Below are 22,351 nucleotides of genomic sequence, written 5' to 3'. Positions count from 1 at the left end.
TGTGACAAAATCATATTGTCTGAAAAATGAAGATTCTTTTTCTGGAAGCCTCCTAGTAGATTGTCCCATATGCATAATCTCCTCATACCCTCAATCTCCAGCTTGTGAGGAGAGGGCACTAATTTGATAAATATAAGAGGAATGATGTGTTGAAGTCAAGTTATATATATATTTTAGGGCCAAGGGAACTTCCTTTCTTCATGTTTGGACTCATATACAAATAGACCTCTCTGTATCATGTGTCATGCTTTCTCTGACTTGATACTGTGTCTGCCACATGCCTTTAGCCAAGGAATCTCTGGTCACATGTTGGCTCATGGAATTTATTGTATGCTGCCGGATTGGCAGAGCTTCTGTGCGTCATCAAAGAGGGACTGGGAATCACTGTCATCTGCAAAATCTATTTTCTCTGGACTTACGGCATCTGTCAGGACTCTTAACTATTGTGAGCCATTTCTTTCTCTGCTTGCATGGGAAGACTTACTGTGGTCATGATAACAACAGGGAGAAACAGACAGCGACTCTCCACACCTTCGATTTGCAATTAACAGGAAAACATTCCACGGTTCCTCATCTTTGGCGTTGTCCTGAGTCTAAGTATTAAGCTAAGCAGTCTTGGTGGTAAAGACTGAAGCTCATGACACTGGTGGTTATATTTATATGATGCTGAGATAGTTTCAGCCTCTAAAATTTCCCCATTATCTCTGAAAGTTTTCAGTTTTTGTATCTTGGCATGTATTATTCTTTTGCTGAGTGTCTAGAATCCCATCGGGAGAAGCTCATCTGTACCTAAGCACGCTTCTCCCTCTTAATCTGCCCAGGATGTTAGCACATGAAGGGAGAGAGCATTTGCCACTTAGAAGGAATGTATTGAAGCTGATGTGGTCATTGGCTGCCTAGCTTGGCAGTCATTTCATAAGACAGGCAACACTGAAATTTTAAAGAATGGGAGGAGACAATGATAGTGTTAAGCACTAATGATAAGCACTAGCTTATAAACCCGAATGAACACCTGAGAAGCATAAAGATTTCCTTTTAAAATATGGAGTCCTGAGACCAAATCCACACATCTCAAACAGACTCATGAGCCAGCACAGAGCCCTATTGAGATGGGTCAGGTTGTACCGCTCTGCAATGGAGGAAGAAAGCTAATTCATCTAAGGGTGATCTGAAACCACTGAGAAACTGAAGTAAAAAGGAGTCTGGACTGGTTCTTAGAATTTAGAGATTACCCCATGCTTTCCTTTTGGGCTACGGAATAAAAACTGTTCTAGTTTATAATTATGTGTGGGGTTGACTCTTCTAGGATTGGAGAACTAGCCGATCAGAAAAAGATGAGAGAAAGGGAAGAAAAGTAACAACCTAGTGAGGTTAGCGGGAAGATAGTCTGGGAACAGTTTAATATAAACTTTGTCCATTGTGCTTAGACATAGGATGGTGCATGTGTGTGTCTATAAGGTTTGAAACGTGTACATCCCATGCATGTATGGAGTTCCCGTGTGTACTTATATGTAGGATTGAACAGTAGGGTGGAACGGTTGGTAGGGAAAGCACAGTCAGCCAGGAGAGGACTTTTATGAATGTCTAGAAATGTGGACTTTGCCCTATATTAGATGTTGCAGGAAACAGTGAGTGTTTGAAGTAAGAGTGTGGATTGATAAAGCAGATTACTGCTTTAGAAAGGTAGCAATAACAGGGTCCCTTCAGCAAAATCTTTCTGGCATATGCAATAATGTCTGGGTTTGGTGGCTGATTATGGGATGGATTCCCTGGGTGGGGTAGTCTCTAGATAGTCCATCCTTTAGTCTTAGCTCCAAACTTTGTCTCTGTAACTCCTTCTATGGGTATTTTGTTCCCTATTCTAAGGAGGAATGAAGTATCCACCCATTGCTCTTCCTTCTTCTTGATTTTCTTGTGATTTGCAAATTGTATCTTGGGCGTTCTATGTTTCTGGGCTAATATCCACTTATTAGTGAGGGCATATCTAATGACTTCTTTTGTGATTGGGTTACCTCACTCAGGATGATACCCTCCAGATACATCCATTTGCCCAAGAATTTCATAAATTCATTGTTTTTAATAGCTGAGTAGTACTCCATTGTGTAAATGTACCACATTTTCTGTATCCATTCTTCTGTTGAGGGACATATGGGTTCTTTCCAGCTTCTAGCTATTATAAATAAGGCTGCTACAAACAAGTGGATGCTCACAGTCATCTATAAGATGGAACACAGGGCCCCGAATGGAGAAGCTAGAGAAAGCACCAAAGGAGCTGAAGGGATCTGCAACCCTATAGGTGGAACAACAATATGAACTAACCAGTACCCCCAGAGCTCGTGTCTCTAGCTGCATATGTAGCAGAAGATGGCCTAGTCGGCCATCACTGGGAAGAAAGGTCCCTTGGTATTGCAAACTTTATATGCCCCAGTACAGGGGAACGCCAGGGCCAAGAAGTGGGAGTGGGTGGGTATGGGGAGCAGGGAACTTTCGGGATAGCATATGAAATGTATAGAAAGAAAATATCTAATAAAAATTAATTAATTAATTAATAAAAAGAAAGGTAGCAATAAGAACAATAAACTAGAAAGACAAGAAACAAAATGGGAAGGCCAGGTTCAAAGTTACAGGTGTTCTGATAGGAGAGAATGAGGGATTGACCTGGGTTGACCTGGATCTAGACGTTGTATAGATGGGTAGGAAAAACTGGCAGAACTGTAAGTATGAGGGTGAGACTGAAAACTTGGACAGAACTTTGCCAACACTATTAATTAATAGGTAGACAAGGAGCCTCTGAGATGGAGTGATGGCAAAGAGGAGAGAGAAAGAGAACAACAAACCAGGGGAGTGGGGTTTTATAGAGGAAAGCAAAAATCAAAAGGAAGACATTTAGAGCGGAATCTACTGATTAGTTTACAGATGAAGGAGGCTATTAAGAGGAAGAGGGTCGACCTCTCAGAGGGCAATTAAGAAGCTCCAATTCAGAATCCACATGGAGAATTCCTTGGCCCATGAGCCAGCTGGAGAGTGTGTGACTCCATCCATGTAAAGGTTACAGTTGGTTTCTTCTCTGGGTGTGCACTTAACTTACAGATTTCCTAGGTGTCATATGATCTCTGTTCTCCACCCTTGGCCTCCCCGTGAACAATGAAAAGGGATATGTATGGAACAAAACGGAGTGCTTGTTCCTCTTATCCACTCGTGAGAGGATTATGGAAACAAGAGATTTGAATCTAAAATAAGATCCAAGATGAGTTTGCTTCTAATGTTGTCTGCCCCTGTGCTGTGGAGAATGTAAGGTATAGAGACACACATTTATGCTTGCCTTTACATTTTAACTTCTGTATATATTTGCATCACAATTGTGCATGTCTGTGATCTATAGATATTAATAAGTGTGCCTGTTTAGTGCTAAGTTCAAAATGTTCATATAGGGAGGATAAAATGAAAGTTTAAAGTACCAGGGACCTAGAACTTTCAGCTGCATGTCAACCTTAGATACCCAAAATATCAAAAATTATGTTGCCCACTTACGAATCTCCATTGCTCTCTTAAATGGCAAAACTTGATTGTATGATTTTATTTAATTAGATGATTAAAATAAAGAGAAGATGTGGTCCTTAGATATACAAATAACTGAACCAGAAAGAGAGAAATAAACATGTGGAGTCATTTTATACAGGTGTCATATAAATCCTGTCTGCTTTCTGACATTGAATCATCCCAATTAACTAACTGCAGAAGAAAACTGGGTACCTGACTTCATGCCTTTCGGCAACACATTCCACCCAGGTCCTTCTCAAGGGCTCCTCCCAGAACAAGCCTCAACATTTCAAAGATCACAAAATGGTGCTGTGCTTCAGTGGCTCCTTTTAATAATACCGACAATTAAAAAGAGATGAAAAGCCAGGGTTTGGGTTTCTAGTTCCTTTTAGGAGAGAGAGTTCCAGAGTCTGAAGGTCAGAATCCAATCCAACTGTCTTAAACCCCTAGATTAGACCCGATGGTTCCTCAGATCAACTGTGTTTCTCTAGGACAGAACATGTGTGAGGCATGGGGGCACAGGTTAGCATCCCAACAATTAACAGTGCTCTGTGTCTGCCATAGAATCGGGATAGGGACATATTTCTCTCTTCTCCAACAGACAAAATATTCCACAAGGCTAACCTGGACTTGTTTTCCTCAACCTTAAAGAAAGGTGAACCTCAGAGAAGCACAGATTAAGGAATACTTTCTGCTGGGGCATGGTGGCGCACACCTTTAATCCCAGCACTTGGGAGGTAGAGGCATGCGGATTTCTGAGTTCGAGGCCAGCCTGGTCTACAAAGTGAGTTCCAGGACAACCAGGGCTATACAGAGAAACCCTGTCTCGGAACCCCCCCCCCAAAAAAAAAAAAAGGAATACTTTCCTTCTTTGTAAAAAATAAGTGACAACCAGTGACCACTTTGCTATTTTGTTAGCTGTTTAATACAATCCCCTCCACACACTGTCCCCTCCCGTCTCCCCTCAACTACCTTAAAATCCTTTATCTTGGGAATGACCAGGCTGTGGATAAAGGTGGAGAGAAAGTTCTCCTGAGCCTCTCAGCAGCCAGCCTTCCCCACTCTCCTTCCTCACTTAATGCAAAGGAAATCAGGTCAGGCAGCCTGGCACCAGTCTCAGCTAATCCCCTTGCCTTGTGGATCAAGAGAGTGGAGAGAACCAGCCTAAGTTTACTTTCTTTGAAGGACGTTACAACAATAAAAGGAAGGCAGGAGGGAAGGAAGAGTGCCCCTCTGCCTAGTTGATTGGCTTTTCTTCCTCCTATGGAAAGAAACACCAGTGCTCCTTCCTGAAATAAGAATAGGGGGCATTGTGCGCGTGGGGTGAAAAATACACATCAAAGTTTCCTGCAAAGCCACCCTTTGAGAGCTGCAAGCTGCAGCCTGGAGCTGGGTCCCATGTTCCTGGTTCACAGCTAGTTCAGCACCTGCTGGGGATCTGTGGGAAGCTGGGAGGCTGGATGCGTGGTCTGTGGGCCACCCACAAACGCTCCAAATCTGTGGGTGTGGGAACATCTCTAAACCCAAAGCTCTTAGAAAGATGACTTTGAAGGATGCTTGATCGGGTGAAACACGTCTTAATGAGGATGTGGGGTGTGTGTATGTGTGTGTGTGTGTCTGTCTGTCTGTCCTGTTTGTTCAAGCGGCTCCATGAAGCCCAGATCCCCAGTCCACATGGATGCAGAGCAGACATCGCCAGCTCCAGAGCCGCACTCGATCCCTCCCTGGTCTTCTAGGACCACTGCGGGTCTCTCCAGCCTCGGACGCGGACGCGCAGTGGAGTTCAGACTTACCTTGAACTAGCACTAGCAGCCGCAGCAGGAGCGCGCCCCCTGCCTGTCCTGGTCCCATCTTGGGTCTGCGCTGGGGAATCTAAAGTGCTCTGGGGGTGCACACAGTATCCTCGATCCAGGGCTCCCAGAGGCTAGACTTTCCAGAAACTGTACGGAGGAGTTCTCTCCAGCCTGAATGAGAGCAAGGAAAAGTTGCTTTCTGAGCTAGGAACCGCCCCTGCCTGCCCCTCCAGCCTGGGCAAACTCCGGATCTGTCCTGCCACGCCCCACGGAGCCCAGCCCCTCAGCGTCTGTAGCTCCTCCAGCGCTCTGAAAAAGGAGTCAAGATCCATGGACGCCCACGGAGCCCTCAGCATCTTACAGACAGTGTAGACGCGACTCCAGCCTGGTGGCTTTTTCCTATCTGTACCAAACTGTTCTAGCTCACCAGACCCAAGAGCTCAGGATCCACCCACAACCAACATCTCTTCGTCCTCTGTCCACAGGAAACTAACTCCTAGGCAGTTCCCTCCACTCCCCCCCCCCCCCCCAAAGCAGTTGTATCAAGCCATAGCCCTCAATAGCTCAGCAGGAGAGCCAGGGGACCTGAGCAGTGTGTTCCCTTCTCTGCTTTTCCTGAGTGGGTGGAGAAAGGGACAGAAATAAGCTCAGAATGACCAGGTTCGACACTAAGTCATCAGAAAGAGCTGCTCTCAAGCTATGATTATCCCTGAGGTACTATTTTTGCACCAGAGAGGGGTGTGAGAGGAGTGGGGGTGGGGTGGGGATTGTTCATTTCTGAGACGCTGATGAGTTGGATCACTGAGTTTACCTGATTTATTTCAGGACAGGTGAGAAGAGTCAGGAGTTGACAGGGGCTCAAACGCAGCGGTTCTCAACCTTTCTAGTGCCGCGACGCTTTAACACAGTTCTTCATGTTGTGGTGACCTCCAAACATAAAATTATTATCGTTGCTACTTCACTGATTCTGAATTGTTATGTAACATCTGTGTTTCCCAATAGTCTTAGGGTACACCGATGGAAGGGGGGTCGCAACCCACGGGTTGAGAATCTCTCCTCCTGAGCGTGTGCCTTGCCGTTTCCCAATCTTTCAGGTTCTGGAAAGACAGCATTCATTCATCTGGGTCTTTCACTTTTTAATCCAAGAAATAGAACATGCACTTTTAATCGTCTTTAAATCCAATATCTGCAAAAGCTCAGTCGCAGGTTCCTGCCTATTGACGAGGCTAGAATTATTCCAGTGACTACTTTCTGAAGCACTCAAAAGGTTTCGTAAAATAGAGAATTACTTGTCTAATGGCTATTGCTTATTCAAAATCTTTTGGGAGCAGGCCTCTGAGCAAGAAGGGACTCCCCAAGTCCGTAGAGCAAGCAAGCAACTTCCAGGTGGAACAGACGTAACCACTTGGGAAAAGCCAAACGCTTTAAATCTATTTATAAAATGGTAGGTAGAACTGGAACCTCCACTTCTTTGTGTGTGTGCATATGTGTACAGGTTTATGTGTGCTGATGTGTGTGTTTGTGTAGACACACATGTATGCCTGCCAAGGGACAAACCTAAGTGTTGTTCCCTACAACCATCCACCTTTTGTGTTGCGATAGTCTATCACTGGATTGGATCTTGACAAATAGGCTAGACTGGATGACCAGCTAGACTCATGACGGTCCCAAGTTGGAGCTCACCGGCCGCTAGAACTTATGATTAATATCCTATATTCAGCACCCTCGAACCTCATAGCCCCCAGGCTGCCTCTCTCACCCACCATTTCTTTGCTTACACACCCTAAAAGACACTTCTGACCTTCGGTGCTCTGAGTGCTTAGTAAGACCAGAGAGCTCTGAGGTGACTGCTCACTACCCCTGACACACAGCCGGGCAGCTCAGACTCCTGGTGGGAAGCCTGCCAGGTTTCAAGGAGATGACTATCTGCCTGTTCCCTTCTGACTCACTGAAATGTGAGTTCTGTTTGGAGCAGACTCTTGTTTGGGAAGCAGGGTGGCTCTTCGTAATGTGTTTTGTCTGAGTTGGGGAGAAGGAATCGTATCTTTTGGGGGCGTGTTGCTCTTAGAACAGGATAAATGAGCACCACACTGCTATTGGACACAGGTCAGATAAGGGGCTGTAGATTTTCTTTCAGAGCAGGCAAAAATGTTAGGAAACAAAGAGCAAATTTGTGGGTTACAATATTTAACTAGCATGAAGGAGCTGAGAGAAAATAATTTTGGCAGTCTTACCTAACACATACCTTGCCTGGGTTAGTTGGTTTGGAAACCACATCCCCATCAGGAAATAGGCAAGGGCTGGGCTTTCCCACTGTAGCCTCAGGTCCTTTTTATGCCATTCAAACTATTAAAGAACTTTTTAAAATTACATTTACCATATAAAATATTAAAACAGAGAATTTTCAGATATTTGTGTATTAATTTTTAATACCAGAAACTATTACATATTTGCAGAAATGTCATATATTTAAGAAAATATTTTTTTCATTGTAAATCAAAAGAATGGCATTGCTCTATATTTTTGTTAATTATTCTAATATCTGTCTTTTAAAAAAGACATGTTAGCCGGGCGTGGTGGCACACGCCTTTAATCCCAGCACTCTGGGAGGCAGAGGCAGGTGGATTTCTGAGTTCGAGGCCAGCCTGGGCTACAGAGTGGGTTCCAGGACAGCCACGACTACACAGAGAAACCCTGTCTCGAAAAACAAAACAAAACAAAACAAAACAAAACAAAACAAACAAACAAAAAAAGACATGTTAATTCTCATATCTGGCTCAGCATGTGACCCTGTTGTTGCATGTCCTTTGAGTTAAATCATAAGGCTTAATGTATTGTAACACAGAACTATATAGTCTCTAAACCTGTGATGATTTTGCATAATCCTCTAAAATTGTATAAAAATTTAATAAGCAGTATTTTCCCCCCAATGGTCCTTAGTTCTTGTCTTCTTATTAACTCATACACTATCACTTGGTTCCTGGTTTGTTGGAGCAGTTAAACAGAGAACGCTTGCCACGGTAACATCTGTCAATGTGGACAGCCATAAAAACCCCAGCGCCACCCTCATCAAAGGATGCTCTTGATAAAGGTGATCATGTTTGCCATTTTCATCCATTCTCCTTCATTTCAGTTTACCCCTATTTGTCTGCTGCTTATTCTTCCTGGGACTGGTGTGAGACTCAGGAAATCTCAGCACAGCATGCAGGGTGAGTTCCTTTTGATTGCAGTCTGATGTACCCCCATCTCCCAGCTGGTTACCAGTAAAGACCAGCCCTTTACTGCTCATCAGGGGGAATCCCTTCCATACCCTGGATCTTGCCCTTTCCATATTGTGTAGTGTCAGAGACTTCAGTCTTGAGACCAATGATCTTCCCAGTAAAAGGTTTTGTATGAAATCTTCATCTTGGCAGGGAAGTTCCATTGCGGATAGAGGATTAGAAAAAGGAAACCCAGTTTCTTTAAAACTAGTTAAGAAATCTGAACACGCATCAAGGCCTCTTCCTATTCTGCAGCATTGATGTTCACTGGTCCCTTGCTTCCCTCCACGCTGATTACCATCACCCAATATTTGTCTTATGATGTCATTGGCAGAGGCGACTGACCCATCAGTATTGTTGTGAACGTAATTTTGCCGTCACTGAGCACTTGGACGGGTCTTTGGATCTGAAACTGATGGTGGATGGAAGAGGCTTTCCTAGGTCTTCTCTTCTCTCAAAGCTGGACCAGAATTTTGTTGGATGAGGGGGGGAGGAGCCAGAAGCAGCTCCTCATGTTCCTTTCTGACATCCTTTCTCTTCTAAGTCACCTTGCTTATTTCATACGATACAACCACCATTCTAGAAACCTCTCTTCTTCTCCTCCTCAGGGCTACCACTAGGACACCTTATTACCAAACCAGCTCTGTACACCCTGTGCCATGAGCCCTTGTTGCTTGTAAGATTTCTTATCAGATGACAGTTTGAATCAATATGGCCCCCACAGGCTCATATATCTGAGTGCTTAGTCACCGGGGAGTGGAAACTGTCTGAGGTTAGGATTAGGAGGTGTTGCCTTGCTGGTGTGGGGAGTGTGTCACTGGGGTAGGCTTTCAGGTTTCAAAAGTCAAGTGTTTCTCTCTGTGTGTCTGCTGCCTCTTCAGGATGTAGCTCTTGACTACTGCTCCAACACAATGTCTTCCTGTCTACCTGTCATCCTGCTCCAGACCACAACAGTAATGGACTAAACCGCTGACTATAAACAAGCTCCCAATTAAATGTTTTTTTTTTTCTAAGTTGCTGTGGTCGTAGTATCTCTTCACCCCAACAGGACAATACCTAAGACAACCGGCTTCTCATAATCTCTGTACTTCCTCCTTTCTTGTCTTCCCTCTGCATTTTATACTTGCCATTACAATTGTCTTTCAGAGATGTGAGCTTGCTTGTTATAAAACTTTGGATATGAGCTCAGTAGGCAAACTCAAGGATATGAGGTTGGAGCTATAGCACCCACACACAAATAGAGTGTGGCAGCATGAATCTGTAAGTCCAGTGTTCGAAGGGAGACACAGGCAGATCCCAAGGGCCCAGTGGCCAGCCAGGCTAGTAAAAATGATAAGCTTCAAATTCAGTGAGGAATCCTTTCTCAAGAACTAAGGTGGAACAGAAATGACACGATCATCTTATTAGATTCAGAAAAGACCTTAAACAAAAATCCAAACTCCCTAACGATAAAAGCACAGGAGAATCTAGGGACACAGAGGATGTATTTTAATACAGAAAAGGCAATATACAATAACCCCACTGCTAAAATCATGGAAAATGAAGGTAAGCTCAAGGCATTTCCATCAAAATCAGGAATATTTTCTCTACTCCTGTTCAACACAATGCTTGAATTATTACCCAAAGGAGTCATGGGGGGGGGGGAGGAGATAAAGGGAATATAAATAAGAAAGAAAGAAGTCGAAATACTGTTATTTCTAGATGATATGATAAAAGATCCCAAGGAGTCTATTGGAATTCACATATAGCTGATAAACATACTCAGCAAAGCATAAGAACACAAAATCAGTAGCTCTCTTGTACGCAAACGACACACGTACTGAGAAATAAATCAGGGAAGCAATTTCATTCAAATAGCCCCAGGGGGAAAAGGTCTTGTAATTAATTTAACAGAGAAAATAAAGGACTTGAACAATGAAAACTTTAAGACATGGAAGAAAGAAACTAAAAATGATACCAGAAAATGAGAAGTCCTACCATACTCATGTACTGGTAGAATTAATATAAAATTTACCATCTCACCAAAAGCAATGTATGGATTCAATGAAATCCCCACCAAAAATCTGAGGTAATTATTCACAGAAATTGAAAAATAACCTCAAAATTCATGTGAAAATAAAATGGCTGAGAATGGCCAAAATTATCCTGAATAATAAAAATATTACTTATGGTCTCCCTATCCCTGAGTGCAAATTATACTACAGAGTTGTTGTAGTAAAAACAACATGAGACTAGCTTAAATACACTCATATTGATTGATGGAATAGAATTGAGGGCCCACACATATGCCTGGAGTCTTATATCTGAGTTTTTTTGACAAAGTGAATATATATATATATATATATGTATATATATATATATATATATATATATATATATATATATATACCTTTAAGTCTGTATAATGCTACCTGTAGTTATGTTTTAAGACAGACCCATTGGCACTGGGTAAGCAGTTGCTGTGATCTTCCCTGGGGAAAGCCACCTCTCCTCTTCCCAGCCTTCCCCAGTTGCCTACAGTTCTTTGTGTGGGGTGAAGGCCTCTGGGCTTTTATCATACACTGTGGGATGTTCAGTAGTGTCACGATTATCCAGCTCATGTTTCAGCAATCACGTTGACGAGATTTTATGGCTGTTCCTTCTGATGCTACTAGGAGACACAACCTCAGAGCAAACCCCTTGATCTTTTCTTACAATCTTTCTGCTCCCTCTTCTGCAGTATTCTCTGAGACTTAGGCTTGGGCGTGTTTCATAGATGTAACCATTGGGATTTGGCTCCACAACTGTGCATTTTGATTGGTTGTCCTTCTCTATAGTGGTCTCCATGTGTGGCAAAGAGAAGTTTCCTTCCTGAGAGTTGAGGACTATACTTATCTGTAGGTAAGAGGGCAAATGTTTATAGATTATCATTGGGGAGTTGTACTGGCCAGAACTGACTTGAATGCACTCTTCCTAAGGACTAACTTCATGTTACCAGAAGGTGTCATACAAGTTTCCAAAAGAGGAGGGCAACCAACTGTCCTACCCAGCTATGATACCTATGAATTTCATCAATGACCAGCATGGCACAATAATCCTAAGGCTGAAGTCATGACATATCCTGGTGCTAACCAAAAGCTCTCCCAATGAGCTTAAGACCTAGTCAACAAGAGAAATACCATGCCTGATACTGTAAACTTAGGTACCTACTCAGTGCTAGTGGAAGTCATGTTATTGAAGGAAAGTCTTCAACCATTAATTTGCAAAAAAGGATAACTATAGAGGGCACACGGCTCTGGTGATCACAGAGAAGCACCGGAGAGTCCAGCAATGTTAAACATACAGGCTTGTCTCTTTGACGAAAGAGATGTATAGCCTGTTTTCCACCCAGAAGGCTGGGAATGGATGTAGTTAAAAACCTGATTACCTGTGCTATCTGTAGGACCAGGCCATACCTGACTCCCTCAACTCTTAAGTTTATCCTGGACTCTTTCTCTGTAGATCCTTATTTTGAACAGTGTTTTGCAGTTGACAGAACCCATCCTATGGTAGATGTCACATGTACTTTACAAATGGATCAGAGTTGGTTGGCAGCCTGGTTGCCTCTGCTCTATTTGAATGGCTAGATCACATCTGTCTTCCCCAGACTTTATGTTTATCTCAATCACTTTTCCTAGATTCTTATTTTGAGGATTGTTTTTCAGTCAATAGAACCCATCTTTATGGAAATGGTCATATGAACCTTGAAAGGAGTTTCAGTCGAATCATGTCTTGTTATAAACACAGGATTGAGTCAATTGTCATCCGGAAACTTTTTTTTCCAAAATTGTGCTATGCTTAAATGTGCCTAACATAGACTGCCTGAGGTCAGACTCCAGAAATTTGAACCAACACTTGATACTTACTTACTGAGTCATGTTGAACTGGATATTCTTATAGCCTATCAAGGCTCAAACTCTGCTGGCCATGGTGTTTGCAGAGATCTGCTACATATAACTATTTAGCTTTTCTCCACAATATCTATTATAATCATATTTTGCCCTCCCCCATCTTCTCTCAAGTCTTCTCTACCTCATTATCCACCCGACTTCATTCTCTCCCTCCCTCTTCCACCCTTTCCATCTCTCTCAACAAATAACAAACAAACAAAACCAAAATTCAATAAGACAAAAATACTAAAACAAAACACAGACACACACACAGGTGTGTACACACAAGCAATATGAAGTTCATTTGTGTTAACCAACTACTTGTGGGCATGGGGCTTTCCCTGTAATGTGGTTGCTATGATTGCTAAAGACATTTAAGTGGAGAAAAAGGATTTTTTTCCCTCTCCATGCAGGTATCTGTTGCAAATAACTTTTTGGTTAGGAGTGGACTCTATGCCTACTTCCACTTCTGTATTCTGGGATTTGTCTAGTTTGCACCAATGCAGTCAAGTTTTGTGCACGCTGTCACAATCTCGGTGAATTCGTGTGTATATCATCCCTGATGTGTTTGGAAGACACTGTTTATGTTGTGATCACCACAACCTCAGGCTCTTACAATCGTTCTGACTATTCTTCTGCATGTAACTCAGATCCTTGAAGGGAGCAGATAATCAAGGCATAACACTTAGTTCTCCAAAGTCTCTCACTCTCTGCATCTTTTTCAGGAGTCTTTGTGTTAATCACCAAGTGTTGCTAGAAGGAGCAGTACTTATACTGCTGGTGGGAGTGAACCCTTGTATAGCCACAAAGAAAATCACCATAGGAACACCATAAAAAGTCAGAATTAGATCTATCATGGGATCTATCCAGACCATGCCTGGGCCTATTCCCAAAATAGTCAATATTCATTGCTGTTCTATTCATTATAGCCAGGAACCCCAACAACCTAGATGTCCATAAATGATCAACGGGCAATGACGATGAGCTTCATGACACAATGGAATATTATTCAGTTGTCAGTAAAAAAAAGAAAAGGAAAATGACATTACAAAATTTGCTGTTAAATGGAAGGAGCTGGGAATTGAGTTTTCAGCAAAGTAACCCAGATCCTTATGTTCTCTCTGACATGTGCATGTTGACTTTGAATCTTTAGATATGTGTGCTTCCATTGGAGTGCCCATGCAAGGCAGGAAACTGAGGGAAAGCAATGTCAGGGAAAGGGAAACAGAATGTAGATAGTATAAAGAGCAAAGGAGGAAGAAACTAGAAGGGTTCAATGGCATTTAAGATGGGAGGACAAACAGAGGAGGGAGTGCTACATTAAGGATAATTAATGCTAAAGACCTGTGGGAAATGCCATGTGAAAAGCTACTGTAGAAGCTCACTAAAATACATACATATACGTTATAAATGGGACTTAAAAGGAAGTAACCTATGGTGAAGGTAAAGTGCCTTTCCACATATTGTAAGCTATAAACTGAAACACCTGTACTTATTTGAATTGTAGTTCAATGGGATGCTCTGGGCACTTCAAACATTACCAGCTATTGCTGTTCTTCTTGCTTATCTTCTAGAACTTGATGGTAATACCATATTGCTGGAAACACCACTTATCTGAGTGACAGGACATGAAGATACCAAACTGGTATTGACCTGGAAGCACCATCCCTGGAAGTTGGCATACTTTCATAGTGCTGAAAGGTTCTATGCATGTTGCTGGGGCCAGGAGAAGTTCATTAACAGCCTTATACATCTGTGAATAATGGAAAGTACAGTAGTGACTGGCCTGGTGAGATATGCCCACTGGTGTGTTAATGGCATGGATGTTATGGGAGTGACCAATCATTCTGATTGGATTTAAAGCCTGGTTAAAAAGGAACAACTAGTTTCTGGAGAAGAATAGAAACCAGAAACAAAAACAAAAGCCATTGCTGGGTAGATCTTAGACCTTGGGAGACACTAACAACATTTGTTAGTGGACATGGAAATAAATTGCCCTCTAAGTTCTTTTCCTATACATTTCTTCATCTTTAAACCCTCATCATAGAAGCTTTTAAGAAGTTAAGTTTATTTTAAATTCCATACATGTGTACTATATTTACCTTACTCTCCCCACATCTCCTCCAGTACTACTTGACTCCTGGCTCACCTGGGATCTTCTGAGAGAAAGACAGAGATCAAGTCTGAGTTCTGTGTCTTCTATTTCCTTTTTTTCCAGCTATGTGGGAGATCCATGAAATGTGCCTGTGTCCTCTTAAGCCTTCTCATGAGGTGGTTTGAACAGGTTTCTTTTTTTTTTTTTCATTTTTTTATTAGGTATTTAGCTCATTTACATTTCCAATGCTATACCAAAAGTCCCCATACCCCCCCACTCCCCTACCCACCCACTCCCCCTTTTTGGCCCTGGTGTTCCCCTGTACTGGGGCATATAAAGTTTGCAAGTCCAATGGGCCTCTCTTTCCAGTGATGGCCTATTAGGCCATCTTTTGATACATATGCAGCTAGAGACAAGAGCTCCGGGGTACTGGTTAGTTCATATTGTTGTTCCAACTATAGGGTTGCAGTTCCCTTTAGCTCCTTGGGTGCTTTCTCTAGCTCCTCCATTGGGGGCCCTGTGATCCATTCCATAGCTGACTGTGAGCATCCACTTCTGTGTTTGCTAGGCCCTGGCATAGTCTCACAAGAGACAGCTATATCTGGGTCCTTTAAGCAAAATCTTGCTAGTGTATGCAATGGTGTCAGCATTTGGAAGCTGATCATGGGATGGATCTCTGGATATGGCAATCACTAGATGCCATATCCTTTCGTCACACTTCCAAATTTTATCTCTGTAACTCCTTCCATGGGTGTTTTGTTCCCTATTCTAAGAAGGGGCAAAGTGTCCACACTTTGGTCTTAGTTCTCTTGAGTTTAATGTGTTTAGCAAATTGTATCTTATATCTTGGGTATCCTAAGTTTCTGGGCTAATATCCACTTATCAGTGAGTACATATTGTGAGAGTTCCTTTGTGATTGGGTTACCTCACTCAGGATGATGCCCTCCAGGTCCATCCATTTGGCTAGGAATTTCATAAATTCATTCTTTTTACTAGCTGAGTAGTACTCCATTGTGTAAATGTACCACATTTTCTGTATCCATTCCTCTGTTGAGGGGCATCTGGGTTCTTTCCAGCTTCTGGCTATTATAAATAAGGCTGCTATGAACATAGTGGAGCATGTGTCCTTCTTACTGGTTGGGACATCTTCTGGATATATGCCCAGGAGAGGTATTGCGGGATCCTCCGGTAGTACTAACTCCAATTTTCTGAGGAACTGCCAGACTGATTTCCAGAGTGGTTGTACAAGCTTGCAATCCCACCAACAATGGAGGAGTGTTCCTCTTTCTCTGCATCCTCGCCAGCATCTGCTGTCACCTGAATTTTTGATCTTAGCCATTCTGACTGGTGTGAGGTGGAATCTCAGGGTTGTTTTGATTTGCATTTCCCTGATGATTAAGGATGTTGAACATTTTTTCAGGTGCTTCCCTGCCATTCGGTATTCCTCGGGTGAGAATTCTTTGTTCAGTTTTGAGCCCCATTTTTTAATGGGGTTATTTAATTTTCTGGAGTCCACCTTCTTGAGTTCTTTATATATATTGGATATTAGTCCCCTATCCGATTTGGGATAAGTAAAGATCCTTTCCCAATCTGTTGGTGGTCTTTTTGTCTTATTGACGGTGTCTTTTGCCTTGCAGAAGCTTTGCAATTTTATGAGGTTCCATTTATCGATTCTCGATCTTACAGCACAAGCCCTTGCTGTTCTATTCAGGAATTTTCCCCCTGTACCCATATCTTCGAGGCTTTTCCCTACTTTCTCCTCTATAAGTTTCAGTGTCTCTGGTTTTATGTGGAGTTCCTTAATCCACTTAGATTTGACCTTAGTACAAGGAGATAGGAATGGATCAATTCGCAATCTTCTACATGATAGCAGCCAGTAGTGCCAGCACCATTTGTTGAAAATGCTGTCTTTTTTCCACTGGATGGTTTTAGCTCCCTTGTCAAAGATCAAGTGACCATAGGTGTGTGGGTTCATTTCTGAGTCTTCAATTCTGTTCCATTGGTCTACTTGTCTGTCACTATACCAGTACCATGCAATTTTTATCACTATTGCTCTGTAGTACAGCTTTAGGTCGGGCATGGTGATTCCACCAGAGGTTTTTTTTATCCTTGAGAAGAGTTTTTGCTATCCTAGGTTTTTTGTTATTCCAGATGAATCTGCCGATTGCCCTTTCTAATTCGTTGAAGAATTGAGTTGGAATTTTGATGGGGATTGCATTGAATCTGTAGATTGCTTTTGGCAAGATAGCCATTTTTACTATATTGATCCTGCCAATTCATGAGCATGGGAGATCTTTCCATCTTCTGAGGTAGTGTCTATCTTTTTCTCTGAGATGAGTTTCCTGTAAGCAGCAAAATGTTGGGTCTTGTTTGTGTAGCCAGTTTGTTAGTCTATGTCTTTTTATTGGGGAGTTGAGACCATTGATATTGAGAGATATTAAGGAAAAGTAATTGTTGGTTCCTGTTATTTTTGTTGTTAAATTTGTCATTCTGTTCTTGTGGCTGTCTTCTTTTAGGTTTGTTGAGGGATTACCTTCTTGTTTTTTTCTAGGGCGAGGTTCCTTTATTTTTTTATGTGCACATGTGTGTGGTGGCTTAAATATGCTTGGCCCAGGGATTGGCACTATTAAGAAGTGTGGCCTTGTTGGATTAAATGTGATCTTATTGGAAGGCGTGTGTCACTGTCAGGGTAGGCTTTGTGACCCTACCCCTAGCTGTCTGGAAGACAGCAGTCTTTTCTTGTTTGTCTTTGGAACAGAACTCTCAGCTCCTCCAGTGCCATGCCTGCCTGGATGCTGCCATGCTTCCTGCCTTGATGATATTGGACTGAGCTTCTGAACCTGTAAGTCAGCCCTAATTAAATGTTGTTCTTCATAAGAGTTGTATGTGTTGGACAGAATTTGGAGGTCAGAGGACAACCAAAACTTTCATTTGAGATAAGGTCTCTCTCTCTCACTGACTTGGCTCTTTTCCATGTAGACCTAGATAGCTGTGCCACATTTCCAGGGATCCAGTTCTTTGCCTCCCATGGCCCCTATTGTCCACCACGGGGAATACAGGCATGTGCCATTGCACTTGGGCTGTGATGTGGGTTTTGGAGACCTGAACTCAAGTTCTCACGAGTTACTATTGGGCTTCATTGCTTGAGGTTCATGTAGGATTAAAGTATGGAGTTATCTTTCCATATCCATGGTCTATGGTGGCTCCAGACTTCATAATGCTAGATCTACTTGCAAGTCTGGCTTACAATGAAGCTAAGCCTTCTTTCAGACTGATATCTTAAGGAGACTTGCTTATACCTGGATGTGTACACACATCTCTGTGAGACTCACCTCTCGCCATTTCCTATCCCAGGTTCACACATATGAGGGCACCTACATACATAACTCTTAAAACTTAGAAAATTAGGAATGGAAGCACAATTTTCTCTTTCTTGTCTTGCCTCTTGTCTAGCTCAGAATTTTTCTATCATATTTATTTGCAATTTGACCTCTCTGTTCTTTTCCATTCTTAACCTCCCCTTTCTAACTGCCTAATTCTACATGATTCATATGCCTTAATGCCGGCTCTGGTACTAACACAGCCTCCTGTTTTGAGTAAATAATTTTAATAGATGTTATTTTTTCTTTGATATTCATTGAACTTTAATAAACACACAATAGTTACTCACGCTTAATTTGCACAGTCTGGCTCAGTTTTGTATTACATATTTTGGTATTACATTATTTGCCTAAAGTAAATGATATTAAATATTTTTAAAACACTCATACATAACTACGTACTATTGAGGTGGGAGGCATGTGTGTTCAGGTGCGTTGGTATGTGTAATAGTGGGGGCATTCACAGGAAGCAAGGTAGTTAGAGGGTTCAGACAGTCTGCATGTCTATGGAGACCATGCATCTATCTGAGGTGTGAATCACTCTGGGAAGGGCTAAAGTGTGAAATAATGACTCAATGGACAAGAAATCTTCAAGAAGCAGGACTAATTTGAGTAACAAGGTCTAATCTCTAGATCATAAGAGAGAAAAAGAACCACCTCACAGAGTAAATATTGCAAGAGGGGAAAAAACAAAACAAAACAGGAAATTGGTAACAACTGTAGAATCATCCAGGGATAGTTACAATGAAGTGCTGCACTTGGGTCAGGATATGACGTGTTAAGTAGGTGCTTTCCTCACACAGTCTCATATATTACTAGATGATGAGTCAGAGGAGGGACTGGCTCCAAGTGAGAGATCACAAGCACAGAAGAGACTTAGAAGGAAGGGTCCATCTAGCTCTTAGGGAGTAGCTGAACCAGAGAAATCTTGTTCTAATATTACCCTGTACCTCCAGCACGCTTCTATCTGAGACTCCAAGGCTTACTGGAGCCTTCTGGCTATTACATATGGTTGCTTACCCAAGACTATTGACTATTATATATGGTTGCATATCCAAGCCTATTGGCTATTATATATTGTAGGACAGTGGACCTTGTCAGGAAACTTGCTAAGGCAGAGCCAGTCTGAGTCCTCAGCACCTCAGCATTCACCTTATGTGAAAGGCGGCTCTCTGTTCCCTGCCAGCGTCATGGCCTGGAAAATGTGCCACACTCCCCATGTCAGTCACACAGTACAAAACAGAGTTCTCAATGCTTAGGAGGTGCCTAGAGGCCCTGAGCCAATATGCTCCCTTTCCAGACATTCCTTCCCACAAAAGGTATTCAATCACTGGTCCACCCTGAGAAGTTGGTATGCATCTGTTTTCCACAATGAACTATCAATAAACAGTTTGGAACCAAGGACTGTCTCTTTCATCGAAAACCACCATGGGGAGCATTGAGAAGACCTACGACTACTAAATCTCCCGTGGGATGCCTCTCTGGGCTTCTAGACAACCACACCCAAGCTAAGGACGTTCACCGATGAGTTAAGCCAGAGCTCCCATTTCTCCTGGCCCCAGGCTAGTTACCATCCTCTGCCCCTGATTCTCCTCCCAACTCCACACAACTCAGTGATGCCTGAATGTCAAGGAGTTTGGAGGCACCTTGAGCACCCCGCTCCCTTCTTAGACTGCATCTTCCCACTCAGAGCAGTGTCTGGTGTCTTGGTACTTCCCTAAAGTCTAGCACCTGACACAGTCAAGCACTCCCCATGTTCCCCCCACCCCCAAAGGCCATGTTCAGCAGCTGGGCAAACATGGACCCATAATATATGGTTGCATATCATTTGCTTTTTATGGTTTGCATATCATTTTGTTCAGGGTCTATTTTCATGACCATTTTTCAAATGAGGGTTTCCTGATAAGCAACTCTTACCATTTTTGTCAAAAGCAACAGCACTTCTGTCATATTTGGTTGTGAGTTGCAGACATGAACATGATGGCAGAGGTAAAGAGAGGTGACTAGTACCAATGGCCAAGAGTCAGGTCAGTTAATTCCATCTAAGTACTAATGTATGCGGTTTAGTTTGAACCTAAATGATAGCTTGTTATTTCTACGTAGTTATAAATATACAGGTGTTTACTATAAATTGTGACTAAAGGAAACTGTGCACATTTTTTTACTGAAACTAATAATACTTATTAATTCTTATAGTTTTGGTTGTGTCCTAGCCTTTAATGGCTGAGTCATCTCTCCAGCCCCTCATTAATTCTTACTGCAATGATAGCTATAGCGAGCTGGTTAGATTTTGTTTCTATGACATGAGTTACTAGAACCCAAATAACTTTTTGGGTTGCCTGGAATTATTATAGGATTAAAAGAAAACTACATCCCGGACTAGCAAGTTGGCTCAAGGGATAGAAATGCCTGCTGCCAGTGCTAATAGACTGAGTTTGATCCTTACCCACATAATGAAGGAGGGAAGCAAATCCATTAGCTGTCCTGTGACGTTCACATATGGAATGTGCATGTCCTCATGTACAAAATAAATAAAACATAAAAAAATCCCCTATATATACTGAACAGCCTAATCTGTATGGTGTTAAGGATAGGGTACTGAGAAACATAGTTGGACTTGGAGGCTGACATATCTATCTGTTACTATTTTAAACTCACTTTATTCTGGCTTCTCATAAGGAACTTATGTGGCAAGCATTACAAGTTCCATTGTAGGAGTGAGGAAGCTCTGTGTAGGAGAGATGGATTCCAGCAACAGGTCTAAGCATGAGAGCAACCTATAAATGTCAGGGCAAAGACTCGGGCCAACTCTCCAAGTCTCATTTACTTCCTATTACATTATAGAGCCTAGTTATACTATGAGATATAAAATTCCAGATTATTCTTTTCAAAACTACTTTATTTAGAAAACAGCCATGCGAATGCAGTAAGACATAATGTAGCACATCTGAGGGAGTTTCCGCCTGGGCCGTTAAAGGCCTGTCAGTATGTTCAGTCCTAGACTGGACTCTCTCTAGGACCATATTGCTTCACATAAAATACAAGATGAAAAGTCCACGATTTTCCAAATCTGTAACAAGTGTCTTTTCATCCATTATACACACAAGTATTGCAGACAGGAAAACAAACAAAATATATCTATGAAATGAAATACTACTCAACAGCACAAATGAATGAGCCATTGAAAACTATAGGCACAGAATGAGTTGCAAACCTCACGAACTCATTAGCATGGCATATTTTAAGGGGCAAAGCTGAAGACACAGAACTCACATGAATTGAGCAGGCTGGAGATGAGAGAGAAACTGCAAACTTTCAAAGGTGATAGACTGATAGGGATGCACATTTTCTAAACTCATAGAACTTTGGAATTGAAAAAAAAATATATTTTGCTATGTAATCCCAGCTTCGAAATTTGAGAAATTCAATTTAAAGGGAAAATAAAAATCTACAGAAAAGAAGGTAAGTCTGAACTGCACCAAAGCCATCTGGGTGGACCTGACAAGTCAGTTTAAGGAAACAAAACGCTGATATTTTCATGCCACAGTGTCTAGGAAGGGAAAGAGACTCATTCTTCATATTTAATCACTTACTTAAAAGGCATTTTCAATCTATATAAGCATATTTTCCTGCCTTGAGTAGAAACTGATAAAAGAGAATGAATGTTCCTTTTTATCACCAGTGGAAACAATATTGAAGCATAAAACAAATGCCTGCCGGGAGAGCTAAGTAACCTCTAGAGATCCGAAGCCACACCTCCTTCCTGCATTATTTCTGTCCAAGGATGCCTGCCCGACAGTAATATCAAAGGCAAGTCAATCAATATTTCCTGGGGAGATTTGGCGCTCACTCTCATTTTTGACAATGCCAACTTCAGAAAGAGAGAGCAGCAGAGTGGTACAGGTTGTAGTACAGAAACAGGAGGACTCCATGCATCGAGACATAGCCATTTCTTCACACTTCCTGCTCCATCCAACCTATAAGGTATCTAGGGACTCTTGCTGTGACCACTGCACATAAGGTAGGGTGAGGATGAGGCAGGGCTGCAATGCATCCTGCCATCAGCTTCAAGCTAAGACACACCCACGCAGTAAGAGAGACTCAGTAATTATAACTAATAAGCCCTTTGATTTTTGCCTAAGCTGTTTGATGCCCTGGCATGGCAATCTTGGCTCTACTGTACTTTTAACAGTATGATGGCCAACTCAGATGCTATTCCTTGCTTATGAGGTAGAAGCATTTCTGTTCAGAATGTGATTCTAGGCTATGGTGCGGAAATGACGTTGTTTCATACACATTCAGTTGGAGGATACTACCATTCAAAGAAGAAAAAGCAGCAGACCAAAATGCAAACATAAGAGCAAACCCTTACCTC

The 22,351-nt window shown here is 42.2% G+C and overlaps 1 protein-coding gene across 1 annotated transcript in view; it reads right to left on the bottom strand.

Moving 5' to 3' along the window:
- Positions 1-5,496, bottom strand: part of Itga2 (integrin subunit alpha 2) — a 92,953-nt gene extending 87,457 nt beyond the window's left edge. The window contains exon 1 of the mRNA XM_021180415.3: positions 5,334-5,496. Coding sequence (XP_021036074.1) covers positions 5,334-5,391 — 58 coding nt within the window. The 5' untranslated portion in view covers positions 5,392-5,496. The remainder of the gene's footprint in view (positions 1-5,333) is intronic.
- Positions 5,497-22,351: the final 16,855 nt, after the last annotated feature.

This window comes from Mus caroli, unplaced genomic scaffold, assembly GCF_978045245.1.
Source record: "Mus caroli unplaced genomic scaffold, Mus_caroli_1 scaffold_15, whole genome shotgun sequence".
Taxonomy (NCBI): domain Eukaryota; kingdom Metazoa; phylum Chordata; class Mammalia; order Rodentia; family Muridae; genus Mus; species Mus caroli.
The sequence above is the reverse complement of the archived record's forward strand: the minus strand, read 5'-3'. Positions and strand labels throughout refer to the sequence as shown.